This window comes from Pleurodeles waltl, chromosome 8 (genome assembly GCF_031143425.1).
Source record: "Pleurodeles waltl isolate 20211129_DDA chromosome 8, aPleWal1.hap1.20221129, whole genome shotgun sequence".
NCBI classification, from domain to species: Eukaryota; Metazoa; Chordata; class Amphibia; order Caudata; family Salamandridae; genus Pleurodeles; species Pleurodeles waltl.
In genome coordinates, this window is record NC_090447.1 from 661615120 (window position 1) to 661634422 (window position 19303).

Here is a 19303-nt window from a genome sequence, read left to right on the forward strand (position 1 = left end):
TAAGTCCCAAGGTAAACTTTTGACCGAGGCCTCGAGCGGGCTGTAGCCGAGCCGGGCTCCATCACCATCAGCCTTAAACTTTGACTTTGCCCCAGTCGAGGTGCGACCAGATGACCAGACTGGCACTTTTTGTTCTAGGCGCTAGAAAACAATAATTCTTTAAAAATTCATATCTCTGGTTCCCCTCATCTGATTTTATTCGTTTCTGTGTCATTTTAAAGATAAAAATATAATCTATTTTTATTAATTCATTTTGGATTTTTAAACTGTTTCCTGTGTTTTATTTAATTACTGTTTTGTGATATTTGAATGCTTTACACTTTGTCTGCTAAGTTAAGCCTTGTCACTCGTTGCCAAGCTACCAAGGATTGAGCTAGGTTTAATTTACTGAGACCTAAGTGGACCTAAGTGGAGGTTAGTGGCCTATTGCTAAGTATAGGTACTTACCTGCCCTAACCAGTAATCCATTTTCCAACAGTTATTCATGGAATGTTGATATAATTGATTAATGATTAATAATTCTCTTAGTGATTATTGATTGGGTATATTGATAACATTGGTCACTACGTGGCTAGGATACTTCATGCGATCAAAAAGGTTCATCGGCCTATACTCCTCCCCTTGTAAGTTTACTTACTAAAGACCAGGCACACTAGCACATGCTTGCACAAAAAAATAAATTCACACTTACACACTCTCATGTAAACATACGCTTGCAAGCACGCACACAAAAGACATTCAAAAGCATTTTTGTTTTAATTGTCTCGGCTGCCAGAGATGGTCATATTCCAGCTAATTGTACTCAATTTTTATTACACTAATAGCCAATGACGAAACATAATTCAGTATTAGTGTAATAAAACAGTGAAAGAAAATAAATGAAGTCGAGCCACAACTGACGTTCATAAGGACAAGCTGCTACTATATCCCTGTCATTGATTTTGCCACCTCTGAGGCCAGGGGTCGCAAAGGTAGTGTCAGGCTCTCAAATGGTAAGCAAGTGGTCACAGCTGCGACCCCTGCCAACATATAAATTACGTCTATGGCCCTTCATCCGCCCAACTCTAAAAGACAAGTCCCAGCGTGTTTTCTACAAAAATAGAGACACAAATCATCAGTGCTCCTATGTATATTTTTTAGACGTTTCAAACTGGAATCCCACTTTTCAAACACTGAAATATTATAACCAAATATAAGAACTATGCATGCCGACAAACAATTAAAACATGGATTGTAGGTCTGGTTCACCCTATGTCAGTTTCATTTCAACAAACCTTGCATCGTTCAATCTGTGCTTTTACTGCATTTGCTTCAGCTGCTGGGGTTGGTTGTCCTTTCAGCCAATTCTCAGCAGTAATTGCTGCCTGCTCCAGTTGTTGTAGCAAGGAGTAGAACGAAATGATGTTCTTTTGGTACTCTAGCCATGTCACTCTTTCACTCAGTAACTGACAGAATTCAATCCAGCGGCTGTTTAACTGCTCAGAGGCCTGACTGACGCTGTCAGCATTAAGGCCATCTAGAAAAAAAAGACAAATATGCATAAAAGTATTACAAATGAAAGCCAACGCGAATAGCAACTTAATTCATTTAATTTAGGCTTATGCAAGAAGGACTGACCATCAATTTGTTAAGAAGCCAGTAACTGACCGGGCAGAAAATTGTTCTCAACTGTTGCCATTGGTTGTTAATGTGGGGATGAATGTCTTGTCACAGTTTTAGTTAATGTGAGCTTCTGCAGGAGACTGCATGATAATAGCTATCTCACTTGACAGTTCTACATACATTTCCAAATAACGAAGATGTTAGTATGAGCTGAAGGGAATTCAAATTCAACCACTTCTTTTTATAGCAATATTGTGACACTTCTCTATCTTTTACCAGTTCCGACGGGCCTACCGGGTAAATAATTTAAATCCAGATGAGATATTTTAGAGCAGCAGAACTCACAAAACTCGGCAAATGTGTGACATTCTATTTGGTGCCTATCACAGTAAAGCAGCAAAATAAACGATAGATAGATCGATAGATAGATCGATAGATAGATCGATAGATAGACAGACAGACCAGACTGCTCAATAACAAAGTAGATGAGAACATAGACCCCTGCTGCAGTCTGTGTGAGGTTTATCACTTCAGATTTTAAGTCTGTCAGCAGCACATGACCTTGCCCAGTGCATAAATATTCTATTAGAGTATTGTGACTTAAATTGTCACCATACACATATTCTGATATAACATATTTGCCATAGGTTAGTCCATATTTTATGGTTATGTATTATGTTACATTATAAATGTGCATTTCTCTATGTTCACTACTTTGCATTGTACAATATGAAGAGATGAGGACATTATTACTTAAATCACTTTTTTTTAATTGTTTTTTATTAGTATGTTTTAAACACAATGTTACTGCCATAATACAGGGACAGTTGACATATGTTTTGTTAATATTCGAAAATTCACTGAGCTCTTCGAACAATGCTATAAAAATGTGCCTCTTCTGTGTGACGTCCCCAAATTTTTGGACTGATGGTGCTGTTTATTTGACTCTGAAGTGAACTTTGGTCCTACTGACCATGACCAGTGCACGTTCTCTTATCCCTCAAAGTTTACATGTAATTGGCTAATCCCTGCTGTCATCAGAAACTTACCTAAAAGTGCATAGTATAAGGTACAGAATGCACCCAGGTGTTAGACCTGTTAGCCTTAAGGTGGTCTTCAACCAGACTTTAGCTTCTACTCCTCTATTTTTGCTGGACCTATTTCTGTTGGCCTTAGGACTCTGCACACTTTACCACTGCTAACCAGTGCATGTGCTCACTCCTCAAAACATGTCAATATTGTCTGATCCACAATTGGCATATTAAGTTTACTTGTAGGTCCCTAGTAAAGTGCACCACCTGTGCCCAGGGCCTGCAAGTTAAATGCTAATAGTTTGCCTGCAGCACTGATTGTGCCGCCCACTTAAGTAGCCCTTTAAACATGTCTCTGGCCTACCATTTCAGAGCCTGTGTGTGCAGTTTGCCCTGCCATTTCGACCTGGCAAAATAAGCCTGTTGCCAGGTCCAAACCTTCCCTTTTTATACACATACAGCACCCCTCTAGCAGGCCCTGGACAGCCCTAATGTAGACTGTTTAATAACCAAGTAGCTTGAAACAGACTTCAGCTGCAGTTTGTGTGAGGTTTAGCACTTCAGATTTTAAGTCTGTCAGCAGCACATGACCTTTCCAAAATGCATAAGCATTATATTTCTGCACACTGTCTAAAGGGCAGGGTGCATTGTATCTAAAAAGTAGGACATGTGCTGTTAGGTTTTACATGTCCTGGTAATGAAACACTCCTAAATTTGTTTTTCACTACTGCAACACCTATATCTCCCATAGGATAACATTGGATTTGCTTTATTACATCTTAGAAGTGTAGCTTCCAAATAGGAAGAGATGATCCCTTTATGTTTGGTGTCCTAACTTATGGTGACGTCAGATTCTAAATTGCAATTTTGGAAATGCCACTTTTAGGAAGCTGGCATTTTCTTGCCCTGGCTATTTGGCGTCTGCAACCTTTCTCTAGTCACATGACTGAGTGTAGTTGGCAGTTGGGCTTTGTGTATTCCTCCTAAACAGCCACACACAATGGGAGTTTAGGTGTGACCTAATAGTCATCCTCTGTGCAGGATAGGAGGGAGAAGCTGGACACAGCCTCACTTACACCTTAATATGCTGTGTCCTGTCCACACACAAAGGGCTTCACAATCCTGTATTTTCACTCCAGCCAGCTTGTAGCCAGGGCAGGGGAGGAAGGGAATTTCTTCTACTTCAAAGCCACGGTCTAGAAGCTTCTCCCACTTTCCAAAGTATAAATACTGGCCCTCAGCCACCACCACTTCAGTACACTTCTAGATCTGTGGATACTGCACCAGGAAGAAGGACTGCTGCACTGCTGAAGGACTGCCACTCTGCTGGACAGCTACTCTGCTGGAATCCTGCCTTACTGTGCTGACATTTGCCATTTTTCCTGTGAGTGAGGACGACTGGACCTGAATCTCCTGAATCCAGAACCCAGAGTGACTCCAAAGGCTAGTTGGCTGACCTCCTGATCTGAAATCTCAGGAACATAAATAACTTCCAACCACCCTGCTCCTAGACCCCGCCATCTGTGAGTCTGCACTGCCAACTGGTGCCACCCCAGTCCTGGACCGTTAGAAGTGGGCTTAAGGTGCTTGCTCCAGCAAAACTGATGCATCCTCTACTGCAGGAGCAGAACCCATGCATTGCTGCTGTTGTGTGGACAGAACCGGTGCAACACCATTACTGCATGGGTCAGCACCGCATCTTGAGACCAGTGCATCGCCTTCAGAATTGCCATTGTGTGATGCTTTCACATGTTCAAGGTTCTCGCATCTCTCATTGGTGGCTGCCTCGATGGTGAACCTCCGCATTGCTGATACAGTGTGAATCAGAACCAATGTATTTTCTTGACTGTGCCACGCATACTTGACACTGGTTTTTACATCACAAGCTCAATCAACAAAATACTCAAAGTACATGATTCAGCAAGTCTCACCACAGCCTGCCCGCATCTCGAAACTGACGCATCTTTGCGTCGGACCCATGAATGGCTTCTCAACCAGGATTTAGGGTACTTTGGTTCAGCAGGACTAACTGGGTCCCTGTTACCAGCCCGTGCTCCATTGTGGTTGGCCTGAATTCCTGACTTTGCCCCAGTCTGTCATGACCAGAAATCCTCAGATGGCACTTCTTCCTCCTAAATATTTTTTTTACAACTTATTCTTTAAAAATGCATAACTCCAGTTCTACTAATTGTTCTGTTGTTCTTTTGGTGTTGTTTTATTTATTATATTATCTTTTTCTAACTTGGTGTGGGGTCCTTTTTTGTGTGGTGCTTTCATTGTTTTACTGCTTGAAGTGCTGCACAAATACTTTATACATTGCCTTCAGGTGAAGCCTGACTGCTCTGTGCCAAGCTATCAGGGGGTTGAGCACAGGTTCATTTGGGTTTTGCTTGTGCCTTACCTTGACTAGGATTGTGGTTGTTGCTTGACCATGGCTCCCACTCCAATCAACCAGTAACCCAATTTTTAACACCAGGGCTAGTAATTTAAAAGCCACTAGTAAATTGCAGCACTTATTGTGCTACCTCTATAGTTACACAGTGAAACCATGACGCTAGGTCTACCACTGAAGCCTATTTAGGCAGTTTTTAAACTGCCAACTTGGCATAGCAAAATTAACCCTTTTGATAAGTCAAAAGCTTTCTTTTTATTGTGTGTAAGTTACCCCATAGGGAAGGCTTTAGTAGGCCATAATGCATGGTGCTCAATATCACAAAGAAGCACCTGTTCTTTTCTGTTTTACATGTGGTAATAACGAAACTCAAAATTATTTTTTCCCACTGTAGCAAGGCTGGTAGTTCCATTGAGTAAGATGGAGTTACACTAGCCTAACTCTAAATGCTAACTTTAATTTGGGACCATTGAATATAGTACTTCAAAGTATCAAATTAAGTGTTACATTACACATGACTTAAGGCTGAATTCAGATTGAAAGTAAAATTTAGTGCAAAGACGGCTTTAGAAAGTCCCCACTTTTTCTGCCCAAAGATCTGGTAGTGGCTGCTGATTAACAACAGCAATTGTCACCTGCGAGAGCCTGCTGCCCTCGATTTGAACCTCTCCCAAGAAAATGAACAATGGGTCTGCTGGAGGGAGGAGGTGTGACCTCCTCCCATCAGGAAGATCCAAGGGAACTGCTTTATAAATTGTCCCTTTTTAAATGGGCTACCATCTCTGAGAGGCAGATGCGAGTCACACTTTAGCTTGTCAGCTCCTTTGTGCAGGTAATCAGGCTAGCATCTCCTCCACATGGGGAAATATGATTGCAGACTGATTTTCCAGGAGGAGTGGCTTATTATACTAGACACACCTCAAGGATGTGCTCATAGCTCTCACCTAGTGAAGAAGTCCCAACATTTTTTATTTGGGCAGAGAGATGCACTGTGGGATTGTTCAGTGCTAGCTCCACATAGAATAATGCAATAGGGGGAAAGGCTGCTAGTGGAAATTGTACCCGGTTTGGTTATAACTGTCCTTACCAACCAGAAACTTAAAACTGGCATAAAAGTTACACCACTGGTTTTCAGACTCAGATCATTTCTGGACTCCTAAAGAACAGAAGAATGACTGCACCTGCTGAACCTGAGGAATAAAGTTTGCATCCAGGAAGACTGTACCTGCTGCATTTACAGAACCAAGATAGGACTTCAGAAATAAAAGGACTCCTCCTTCAGTTGAACCTGTTTGTGAGAGACTCTAAGTGCTGGTGATGCTCCCACTTGTGCCAAGAACCAGTGAGTGGACTGCAAAGGCTAGTTAAGTTAAGCTTCAGGGACACAAAAGCTAAAGAAGCCTACACCTGCAAAGAGCCCAGCTGAACAGTAGCCAACAGGCATGCCTTGGACTCTGTTGGTGTAGCAGGTTCCTCCCACATCCTGGACCATTTGATGGTGCTATAGTGAATTATTTTTACCCACAGAACTGTAACTTGCAATCCAAAAGCAAAATATAACATTTTTCTTTTAGCACAGTGTCCGAGGCTAATAGAATACCACTATTTCATCAGACCGTTGGACTTTGCCTGCCCATCAAGGTCAAGCCCAACACCAGTCTCAGGCTGCACAGGACCCCTCTGACCTCTTCATCGACAAGAAAAAGAACCAGAAAAATGTCTAAGTGAGAAAGTAAGAACTTGACCGGGACCAAAAAGGCACCTGCATCCAACCTGACTTCCATTGTGGTCCAACTGAGGCTTTGACTTTCCCCCAGGCCCTCACATTCAAGGCACATAGACTACTGCTTAGTGTGAAAAGCAGTGGTTCACAAACAAACAAAAAATTGAGTCAAAAGCAGTGATTTATTAAAAAATTACAAAAAATCATAACTCTGGTTCCATTTATCTGATTTCTGTGTCTATTTAAAGATAACTATATACACATTTTTATATATTGAAGTGGGGCTTTTATTGCATTGTGTTTCTTACTTATTGACTGTTTTGGTGCTGATCAATGCTCTACACTTATTTTCCTTTGAGTTAAGCTAAACTGCTCTGTGCTGCAGCTATCCAGGACTGAGATAAGGCTTTGTTTAAACAATTCTAACTGAACCGGACACCGAATAGTGACATTATTACTTGGTGAGGTCTCACTACCACCCACAATACTCCACTGTTCTCAAAAGTACATGCCTCAGAATTGACAATCCATTTGGGTATTTGACCAGGAATCCTCATATAATGTAATGAGTGGTAAGGCTTGAGTGATATTGAGCCAAAATATCATGTATAACTGTCTATATAACGTCTCTGGCATTTTTTTGTGCCACTTTTTAGAGTACATATAAAAGAAGACTACTCCTTCTGGATTAAATTGATGACATATGAATGCCTAAATGTTGATGCCTTCTAATATCCTATACCAATACCATAGCACACCAGCACCATCCGAGTACACACTGTCTGCAAAGCAGACAGAATACATTTCAATTGTGCTGGGTGGGGGGGCTGCACTGTCCATGCATTGGGCAGTGCAGGGGCCCCCACTGTGGCTCCTGGCACTGGCGTTCCACCAGTCTTTCCATGGCAAGGTGACCACCATGGAAAGGCTGGAGGACAGCTGAGTTGTAATCAGCATGGCAGTGTTGAGTTCATCTTCGATGTGGCTTTGCACAACTCAAACCGCCATCAGCCTGTTGGGACCCATATTCCTGGAGGCGATGATGGTCCCCTGGCCGGTCTGCCCGCCAGTGTTGTCTTATGGCAGTCTGACCACCCAGAGTGCAACTGCCGGACAATCACCACAAGTGTGGCGTTCGTCTGACCGCCAGACTCATAATGAGGCTTTAAGTAAATTAGAAAAGGTTTACGGAAAAAATGTTTTTAGATTTTTAAGAGTTCTTCACAATATTTAAGGCAATATACTTAAATATACTTACTTTTAAGTCATAAGTCCTTTCAGAATAACCAATTCACTTTCTCTGACTAATAATAAAAACTGTGTGTTAATTAACAAAACTTTTCATTTGCGGACAACTGATAGTGCCCCATGGGCAATCAAGTAGCAAAGTGGAGATTTTTCCAAAGTAATGCAGCATCATTTTAAGTAATCAATGTTATCTACTTTAGAGCCCAACGGCTACAGTAGACAGATGTGCTGTAAACTTATCACCTGCAGACAAATAAGTCTAAGTTCTACTTCCAGAAACCCTAACAGATACCCTAATTAAAGGCACATTGTAGAACATCAGGAAAACAATAGTATATTAGAAGGCATCAACATTTAGGCATTCATATGTCATCAATTTAATCCAGAAGGAGTCATCTTTTAGATGTACTCTAAAAAGTGGCAGAAAAAAATGACCAATACCGTAGCACTGTTCCCTCCGGGATGACCGGCAGGAGCGTCATACTACAATGTTCCCACCGGTCAGGCCAACAGGAACATTGTAATACGACTGGGGAGGAAACAGCCGGCATGATGGTGGCATCTTTCCCGCAGTATTGGTGATCCCATGATAGGACCACTAATGTCTTATTCAGGCCCTTAGTGAATCCTGTAGATAAACATTTTCAAATCTACTAGTAGAATGTTTTTTTCATTTCTGGCTATCATTCATTCATCAGCTATCTCAGCTTGCTTGATAGCCACTTCACATTACCTGATGTGAAAACACACTGTACCAATGACTTATTCCTTTTGTGGAACATCAGCAATTTGAAAAATGTTTTCTTTGATACTACTGTAGTCATACCTCTTTGTTGATTTTAAGCGGCTAAAATATGTTTAGGTTCAGATTTCCTAGAAGGCATCAGTTGCCTTCTACATCTTGACAAGTTAATTTTGTTTCATAATTTGTCTGTGCCAATGAATTACTTCTTGAGAGAAAGTGGATATTTAGTTGGAATGGATGGCATTCTACCAAAAGAAATAAAATCACTATTCATGTTAGGTTTAATAAAGATTTCAGTAATTCAAACCTGGGCTCAACCCCTGATAGCAATGACAGGAAGCAGGCTTAACTTAAGAAAATGTGTAAGGCATGTAGAAGTACCAAACAAGTTAAAAAGTTAAAAACAAAACACAATAAAAATCCTACACCTATTTATACAAAGAGAAAACATTTTAATGAACAAAAGGATATAAAAATTACTAAAATCCAATAAGGGGAACCGGATATATGAATTTTGAAAGTTTGAATTAAATTGTAGCCCAAAAAAGCACAAAGCATTAATCATTGGCAACTGGTTGCACTAAACCAGGACTAATGAAAGCTTAAGGCCAACTGTGCACAGGCTGGATACATGGCCCACTCAGGGTCCAGTCAAAGAGTTACCATAGGACTTCGAAATTTTCTGACAAGGCAGACTCCTCAGCAGGGTAAGGTTGTAGGTTGGATCTGAAGAAGAGCTCATCCACTCTAGGATGGTGAAGCACAGACTCTGTGCAGTCATTTATGAAGGGGCAAAACCTCAGTGCGGGTAAAGTCCAGAGTGTGCTCCAAGGAAGCCATCAACATTGGATGCTGCTTGGCATTGCACTGGATGAAAATTTCTACCTTCTGACATGTATTTTTTTTCTGGAAGCCAGATTCCTTTGGTGGAGCAAGGTTTCAAAGTCATTAGATGCTGCTTGGTATCAGGCCCACTAATTCTGATTTGCTGCTGCAAAAAGAACATAGCAGGAGCTGCAGCAGAGTTGAGCTCGCCAGCGATCAGCTTTGCAGGTTTGCCCCGGTCTTCTGGCAGTTCTCCAGGCAAAAATCCCTGAAAGAGTTTCCAAGTCCCAGATTTTATGATTGGGCCGGGAAAGTACAGTCAGACACTTATCTAAGGGCCCAAGGACCCCTGGGACACCACTTAGAGGCAACAGGTTCTCTCCAGTAGAAGCCACTAGCAGGACCTAGGGCAGGCCAGTTGGAACTGGTCAGATGAGCTTTTCAGAAAAGTGTGCCTCTCTCAGCGTTGTTTTCCCTACAGCTTCACACAACGTCTACCAACTGACCCTTGGAGTCCATATCTCGACCCTGGCTACCAGTGGGAGCAAGTCCTGCCCCTTAGGGTTCTCCTCATAGGTCACAACATCAGGTGCAGTTCTTCTTCTGTCTTCCACAGGTCCAGAGCTGTTCTGAGGGGTACCACAATTAAGCACAGTGCCAGCCTGTGGATGGGGGCAATTCCGGGCCACTCCCTAACCAATAGGGTCAAAGATCCAAACTACCCACTTTTGAAGCATTTTCTGCGTGCCCTACTGCAAACAATCCCACAGTGCTCCTCACTACCTAAAACCAAGATGGCAATATCTTTCTTCATCTGTGCTGAGCTCCTGTTCCCACCCTGGAGGTGTGGGCACCCCTCTGTTGTTAATCAAAAGTGGCTCTAGCAGAAGCTTCTCTCCCTGGGACAAAGGAATGGGAGCAGGCCCAGGTGTTAGCTACTTCTGCCTGTGACAGGGTAGGCCTCTTTAAAGTTAGTAAGTTGCTCGGCATTACACTGATAGTCATCTTGTCAGAGGAACAGAACACCTCCCCACACCCAAGGACTTTGTAGCAGCACTAGGAACAAGTTTGCACCTCATCAAATGAGTTTTCCAGCTCCTGGGTGATAGTTGGAAGCTCAAGCAAATGGTCTACCATAGGCCTTAGACAGGCAAAAGGTGACATTTTAAAAGTATCTTTTGTTAAATATTAAGTACAAATTTAACTTGACCAATGAATTGAGCTGTCAATAAATGTTTTTAAAATTCCAAGAATAAACTCTATCTATTTCCTAAGTAGACAATACATTATTCAACTTTAATATAATTTTCCATATTTTCCTATGTAACAGCTAATGCTGCTACAGTGCAAGCTTTTGAGGGCTTATCACTCTAAGAATGTGGTTTATATTAGACTTTTACATGTCTTTCCTTGAAATACTATGCTTTTTGCCTTATTGGACACTAAGGCCTACTTAGGGGTGACATATCAATATTTAAAAGGAAGGTTTAGGTCTGTCAAAAGGGATTATTTTGACAGATGAAAATGCAGATATAAAACTGTACAGGCAGGCTATGATAGAAGGCCTGCAGTCATGTTTTCACTGTTACTTTAGTGGCGGGCACAATGTGTGCTTCAATCCGCTAGTGGCGTTTAACTTACAGGTCCTGGGAACACTTGATAACATCTACAAGAGACCTATTGGTAAAGTCAGTATGTATAGCCAAGTTCTAAATGTTTTAAATATCAGAACACATGTAATGGGGCCTGGTTAGCAGAGTCCAGTGCACAGAGTCAAAATACCAGCAGCATTAGTTCAGAAATCTTGGTGTGATCATGCAAAAGAAGGCATTTTCCTATTTGTTTGCTGCAGATTTCATGTTTCTGTATACTGAAATATTGTCTAGATATGTGCACTGGTGTATGCATAGTAGAGGAGCATTAGTGTAGGATTTGATATCGAAGAAGTGCAACATATATATTTAGGGATAGCTTCCAGTGTTTTCTGTACAGGATGGAAATGTCCCCTCATTCTTGGAATAAGATCAATGCATCGTTAATTTTCCATTGGGGTCTTTCCTAGATATATTTTTAGCATCTGGACTCATCTGTGTTTTGCATACTCAGGATGGAAAGTACAACTTGCTTAAAGTATGTAAATAGATTTTAAATCTGTTACAAGTCTCGAACTATTTTGTCAGATATTTTAAAAGAATTTCAGTAAGATTCTTGGAATCACAATACATTAAAACTCAGTTATGTATCAATATATAACTGTTTTCTGCCATCTTTATTTTATGATACCTGGTGTATCTGCTCAACTATTTACTTGAAACTAACATCTGAGCCACCATTGAAGAAGTAATTACTCCTATTTTATATTCTTACAGTGCTATAAATATAATTGCTAACAACTTGGTACTGAAATATATAAGGGCCAGATATATCATACTTCAACACAATACATCATAAAACCTCATTGTGCTGCATGAGAGGGAGAGGGCAGGAATGTACCATATTTAACATTATATGGCTCATTTCTGTCCTCTCTTTGTGCTGGTGCACAATGTACTGCCTTTCCCTAACGCAGGCACTCTTGTGCCGTGTTGCAAGAGAACCTTCTTTTGTATGCAGGATTGTTTTTATCTAAGAAGGGGCACCTTCCTGCACAAACACAATCCTTAGAGACTTTTTCGTCTTTCTAAGTGTGCTGCAGTAGTAGTGAAAATCGAATGTTGGATATTTTCACTACTAGTGCATGTAAAAGTAAAAGTACACATTCAACCTTTTAAATTCCCTATGGGCTATTTATAGCCTGACCTAGGGATGACTTAGATAGAGGTATTAAGAAGGATGGCTTAGGCATAGCCAACGGTTTATTTTGCTGGGCCCAATTGGCAGTCTTAAACTACACACACAGGCTGCAATGGCAGGCCTGAGACATGTTTAAAACGTTACTTAAGTGGGTGGCGCAATCAGTGCTGTATGCCCACTAGTATCATTTAATTTACAGCATCTGGGTACATGCAGTACCTCTTTAAGCTAAATGTTACAAGGTTTAAAGGACAGAGCACACGCACACTGGTTAGCAGTGATACAGAGTCCAGAGTCCTAAAGCCAGCAAAAACGAAGTCAGGAAAAACAGAAGGATGGAGGGGCCAAACGTTAGAGTAAAACTACGCCAAGGAGGTCAGGTCCAACAGGTCCAACACCCCTATTAAATGTGCTTCACTGCGTGAGAAAAAAACAACTCAGCATTTCTCTCCAGGTGTTAAAGACCTCAACATCTCCACTGTAAAGTAATGCATTTGCAGTGAACATGTTTTTTAAACCCTCTTTACATGAGCACCTGCTGTCCATGTGCTTGTCAATAAAATACCGATCTATTTATTTTAAGTGATATACCATTACATTGGTTCTTGCCTCAACTCTTGCCATTCTTTGGAGCTCCAAGATTACGGAAGAACAACAGGCATCGTGGCCTTAACCCAGGTACACCTCCACTCCACTCGCAAGCATGCACTGCAGTGAAGGGCAGATCATTGTGTGTACCGTGCAGTGGCAAACAGAACGATGTACTGCATTGATCTGAAGTAGTTCATATATTGCGCATTTACCTTAAATGGGCAAAGGAGCTATTTAAAAAAAACAACAACAAAAAAAAAAAAAAAAAAAAACTTTATGGGAACAGCAGCATCTCAATCACGAAATTTAGTACATGGAAAATAAAGTTATTTTGCCTCTAGTTGAGACGACGCTACAGAAGGCATGAATAGATAGGTGGAAATTGTGTTAAAAGATAACTAGGATAATAAAGGGAACTTTTTATGTTTAACTTTTGACAGTCACAACAAACACATCTTACATTTTAAACACAAGGTGATAAATGCATTGACCTGACTCTCACATTTCCTTTGCAGAATGCGAAGTCAAAAAACACAGTTTACAGGTTCTGCATTCAGTCATTGCTATGGAGTGTGTTCATTTTTTTAATAAACATACTGTCGTCTGATGTGGAGTGAGGTCAAGTTTATTTTTACTTTGCTTTCAATAATTGCATGTTTAAGAACATGGAACAAACCAGAAGTCTGAGCTAGAGACCATTATCTAAACCTTACTGATATCTTTTATGCGTGTTTATAGAATTTCACAATGAGCACGTAATAAAAATACAAAAGTAAAGACACAAACAGATAGCTATCTCAACGTGCAGGATCATAGTCAATCCACATGATATATATCAAACAGAACAAGAAATGTGGTAGAATATGGAAGAAACATAATTCCTTCAACCCAAGGGAAACTGGTTATTAGCTGAAACGCTGCCATAAATGTTATTACGCTGTTTGCTGAACATCAGATGGAATATGTAATTGGATTAGAGTTTACATTAATTGCACCGTCGATGCAAGTGCGTTGAAACTGCTGGTGAAATGAGGCAAACCTGTCAAGTGTATTTATCATAAGCCTTCATTCCAGGGCACCATAAAGCGGTGTTACCTGTTCACTATGCTACTTGACTCACGAAGCTGTCTTGAATGGCAAGTTAAATGATATCTAATAATTACACACATCATCATTTTAGCAATGCTTTATTTTGAGTCTGGTGGTTACAGATGCATTTGGTATTCATAACGAGAGTGGTAATCATAAAAAAGCTTGCTAAGTATTCAGGTGGATAATATGTTTTTCAAATTACATTAGCACCTTAATCAAGGGGGCTCCTCATTAAAGTTCGACATCAGTTATGCAAATGATTACCAGCCATTCCCCTAAAAGCCTTGCAGGCTTGATAAGGGAGTAGGCGTTACTCAAATAAACAATATTGTCACGTTATTTGTTAGAGACGCGGAAAGTTTCATCCTCCAAGGAACAGGGAAGAAAAATTGCTTTGTTTCAGTTGAGAAGAACTTCATGGAAAATTGGAACTAAATAGTGTATCTATATATTGCTTAGGAAACCAAAACTGTTCACATGCAAGAATACTTTTCCTCTCTATTTTATTACCAAGAAATTTACAAATTCGTCAACAAAGAATGTAAACATCATTGATCATTTAATGGTATATCAGAGTCCTTACAAATAATTAGACACAATAGAGCAGTATAAAGAATAAAATAAACCCATGCCTTGTCTATTACATGTAATTAACTGCAAGATGGAACCTGTACCGAAGCCATAGCGATTTAGGTGCATATTTATGAGCCCCTTGTGTCGCTTTTGCGTCACGTTTTGCGGTGCAACTGTGGCGCAAACCTTTAAATCATATCTATGAAGACATGCAAAATCATAATGCTTAGCTTTAAATGACCTCAGAGATATGAAGTAAGGCAAGACAGCGCAAACTGCTGCGTCGCTTTACTCTGCGTAAGAAAGGCGTTCTATAGGTGCTGCGGTGGATGTTCTCACACAACACCATGGATTTTAACGCATCCCCAGATTTACAAAACCATGTAAACCTGGGAATGCGCCAAAACCTTACGTCTCCCCAGAGGAGGAAAAATTGATTTATTTCTTCTAGTTTTTAATCTTTCTATGTATGCTGCACTCTGAAACATACATAGAAAAGGGAAACCATCTCCCACAATTGTTTTTGTGCATAAAAGTGTCACCTCCTGCACAAAACCAATGCCGCATGCAGCACATGTACCCTTGCACCATGGTGAAAGGGTGCCTGCATTGGTGCTAGGCTGCTGACACCTGGCCAGCGCAAGGGGAGAGGACAGGATTGTGCTGTATACCATTGATACAGCACATTTCTGCCCTTTCTCTTTGATTCAGGCCAGCACAGCTAAGTGATTTGCTGCGGTGCCCTGAGCCAAGAGCCTATAAATACGGGCCTTAGTGTTTGATTGTGTTGAATGAATATTGAGGTCCTGAACACTAACTTCCAAGTTTCACTGTTTATTTAGTAATAGGGAATTATGAAGATTCAAATGCGGAGCACTTACAAACGTAACTGTAAATACAAGTTCATTTAAAAAAATGTGAATTAGATGACACTGCACAAGGGTGTTACCTGAAGTTGTACTTACATTTTTCTCTTTTATTAGTGAATCTGAGAACCAAAGGGCGAAGGAGTGCCTAGGCCTGAGCGTTTTAGATTCCAGAGAAGCCAGTATATCTAAAGACTCGCGGATGGTAAATTCGAAGGAGGGGAGATCTTTGTTAACGTCGTTGATTGCCTGCTCTTGATGTACATACTTGTAGTAAAAATAAGGTCATGAATATGATTGGCTTTCAGGCTTGGCTCCGGGGAGGTTGTGCATGGGTCCGCCCAGATATTAGAGTCTCCTATGAATAAAATAGCTTTAAAGAGGAATTGAGCGTGTAAAATTAGCCCATACAACCAGATAACTTTAGGTGGTTGATGTTTTAAAGGGCAGAAACTAACAATGCCCCCAAGAAGCAGATTAATTCTCCATTCTTCCAGCAAAGACGCTGTACCCCTGGAGGGAGGGAATGAGATAGCATTACTTAAAAATGACTTATGGTGGATAATACAGACTCCATTTCCACGATTAAGTGCCCTATGACATCTGACAATATCATACTTAGATGAAACCAGTTCATCTACAATTGCGTTTCATTCGGGGGAAAGGCATGACTCAGTTAAAATTAATAGATTCCATTGTTCATTGGTATTGAAAGCCTGAATCATAGGCGTAGCTTGGTCAGCAAGATTGGGGGGGGGGGGGGGGCAGGGGGGCTTCAGATGTTCCAGCAATCATGCTGGCACATAATGTTTAAATAAATGATATAACAAGTAGGGTCCAAGAGAAGGGCTTGAGGGGCAGTGGAAAGGGAGAGAAATACGGATTGGTAGGACTACTAAGTAAGAGAAAAAAAATTCTTTTGTGGAATAACCAACATTTTTGAAGTCCTTCCAAACAGAGAGAGAAGGCATGTGTATGCATTTTTGCTTTTGTCCGTGTGTGTACAAATTCTTGTAGAAATCTTATAGACACTTCACCATAGCCAACTGAAAGAATCTGTACCCATCTATTTATCCCAAAATACATTTATCAGGGGGGTTGAACACCGCAATCTCCCCCCACCAAAGCTACACCCTTGAGGAATGTGCATAACATAAACCTGTCTTCAGCTTGTTGGTTACTTTCAACAGCTGCGCATTCCTGCTCCCAAGGAATGATGAAGGAGGAATTTTTAATGGGACGATTAGAGTTTAAACCCTTTGAAGTGACTCAAGAATCTTGTTATTTTGGATATTAGATGTAGCCCAACAGAGAGAAGAGTATTATAGACCATTGTCTAATAGGGACACTGTAGTATTCTCTGCTTTGTGCCTGTTTCATGGTTTCAGACATTTCTTGAGAAAAGGGTCCAAACCACATTACATGATTCCAGGGCGTAGTGACTGGGTGTAGGTATGTTGGACCAGGCCCTTTTACAGGGTCATTCCCCAGACTTTTTGCCTCCTTATTTTTCTGACCTTTGTTGACTGACGTTATGACTCTGAGCACATTTTCACTGCTAGCCAGTGCTTAAGTACATGTGCTCTCCCTGGTAAAGTTGGTATGATTGGCTTATACCTAATTGGCATATTTAATTTACCTTTAAGTCCCTTGTAAAGTGGTATCCCTATACTCAGGGCCTGTAAATTAAAGACTACTAGTGGGCCTGCAGCGCTGCTTGTGCCACCCACTGAAGTAGCCTTTCAAACCTAACTCAGGCCTGCTAGCTTAGGGACTGTGTGCGCAGTTTTCTGCCACATTGATCTGGCATCTAAATTTACTTGCTAGGTCCAGAACTCCCCTTTTACTAGTGTAAGTCACCCCTAAGGTACGCCCTAGCTGGCCCTATGGGCAGGGTGCCATGTATGTAGAAGGCAGGACATGTGCCAGGTTGCGTGGCCTGTCCTGGTAGTGACAAACAGCCTAACGTGGTGTCTCACTGCTGTGAGTGCTGCCTTCTCATAGGATTACATTAGAAATGCCCTGCCTTATGTGTAAGGGGTATTGTCTGTTTTATGAGGGGTAGCGTGGGCATGTTTGATATGGTTGTGATAGTGATAAGAAATGCTTCTTACTGGTGTAAGTGTATTTTTTATTACTATTACAGAAATGCCACTTCTAGAAAGTGTGCATTTCTCTATGCTTATGACTCAGGTGTTTTTGCAGCTGGATTCCAATCCACGTCTGGGCAGACGGACAGTTGGGGCTTTTTGCATACTTTTCAGACAGCCTGTACACAGGGAGGGTGGAGGTGTCACAGAGGTGCATCTACATATTGTATGGTCTTCCTGGGCTGAGAGAAGGGAGAGGCGGGGCACACCTACATTTGTAAAGGCTGTGCCCTGGTCTCGCACAGGGTTGTTTACCCCCACTGATGTTTGGAGCCTGTGCTGGAGGAGAGAAGGGGCACCCCCAGAACCAGTTGTAACTGGTTGGAACCCCCTCTCCTCCTCATTGACAAAGACACTGTAAAATGAGTATAAGTACAGGGGAATTTTCCCCACAATTTAGACATTCTTGAACCTTGAAGAAGCTTACCTGAAGCTGGACACTGGACGCTGCTGAATGGACTCACCAGGACCCACCTTGGACTACTGTGCTGACCTGTGATCTGCCTAGTCACTAGGAGGAACTGCCAATGCTTGCATACACTTGTTGAGCTGGCCTATAGCTGGGTTCGCCAGCTCTGTGTCCCTTCTTCATTTTTGTCTCCCGAGGCAGAGTGTTGTGGCCCCTGGCCCCTGTAACTTACTTCAGCATGAGGAGTGCTGCTTTAATGGCTTAGCGCTTGGAGAGTGCTCCTGTGTGACCTCCGCACGCTTTTACAAGCGCTTCCTGGCTGCCCTAAATCACTGCTGCAGCCAGGGACACCAGTGTTGCTCTGTGTGCTGTTTAAAGAGCTTTTCTGGTTGCCAAGGATCACTGCCGCAACCCGGGCGTTTCAAATCCACGAAGCGCGAGCTTCACGCACTCCCCAGTGCCCGCGGGGCATGAAGAAAAGGTAATCGGAGCAAGCATGCTCCTATCGGTACCACCGGGACACGGCTCACTCCTTAGAGCACCCCGGGGCACCAGTCCTCCTCCATTTTGGGCCAGATCACCACTGTGGTCCGGGAGCTGCAGTAAACACTTCCGCACCACATCGGGTGCGGGTGAGTGTGCGGCAGCTGCCCAAGGAGAGAGAGAGAGACCTCATCGGAGGTCTCTTACAATCCCAGGGCCACCCTGAGGAGCAGGACTCGGGGGAGACGAGGGGAACGTCCCCCCTACTCCCGGTCACTGCCATAGGAGCGGGACGCTCCTATTTTCAGCCGGGCATTATTTTGAGGAACGGGTAAGGGAGGCCTCAACGGAAGCCCCTTTCTCTTGCCCCCATTGCTTTTGTTGGGCTGCCTGCCCCCCCCCCTCCCTTTGGTGGTAGGGCCTGTGGAGGCCTGGGGGGGCCCCAATGAGATCATAGGCCCCAGGAGGGGCCCATTATGTACAACAGAGAGGATGCTGACTGCCTTTCCCCCCAGGAACTACATGTGGCCCCCATTAACCACATAGGAGCACCGGGGGCCCCCACCGCAACCTTCCAGGCACTAGGAGTGCCTTACTCTACTAAATAAGGTACTCTTGGGGACACTGGGAGGGTGGGATGTTCCAGGGTTATCTTCCTAAAGATATGCATTTTCTTTATGTCTTGCCGTATGTGCTGTAATGTTCCTATTATGGATATTTATGATGTGTTTATCACAAGTGCATACATCTGTTCATCATGATTCCTGACTACTGCTTATG

At 42.1% G+C, this 19303-nt stretch overlaps 1 protein-coding gene across 4 annotated transcripts in view; it reads right to left on the reverse strand.

Annotated features, from left to right (window-relative positions):
* DMD (dystrophin) overlaps positions 1-19303 on the reverse strand; it is a 6960831-nt gene that overhangs the window by 5075248 nt on the left and 1866280 nt on the right. For all 4 annotated transcript variants that reach the window (XM_069204753.1, XM_069204754.1, XM_069204752.1 and 1 more), the window contains one exon: positions 1275-1516. In XM_069204753.1, the coding sequence (XP_069060854.1) occupies positions 1275-1516 (242 nt within the window). The remainder of the gene's footprint in view (positions 1-1274; positions 1517-19303) is intronic.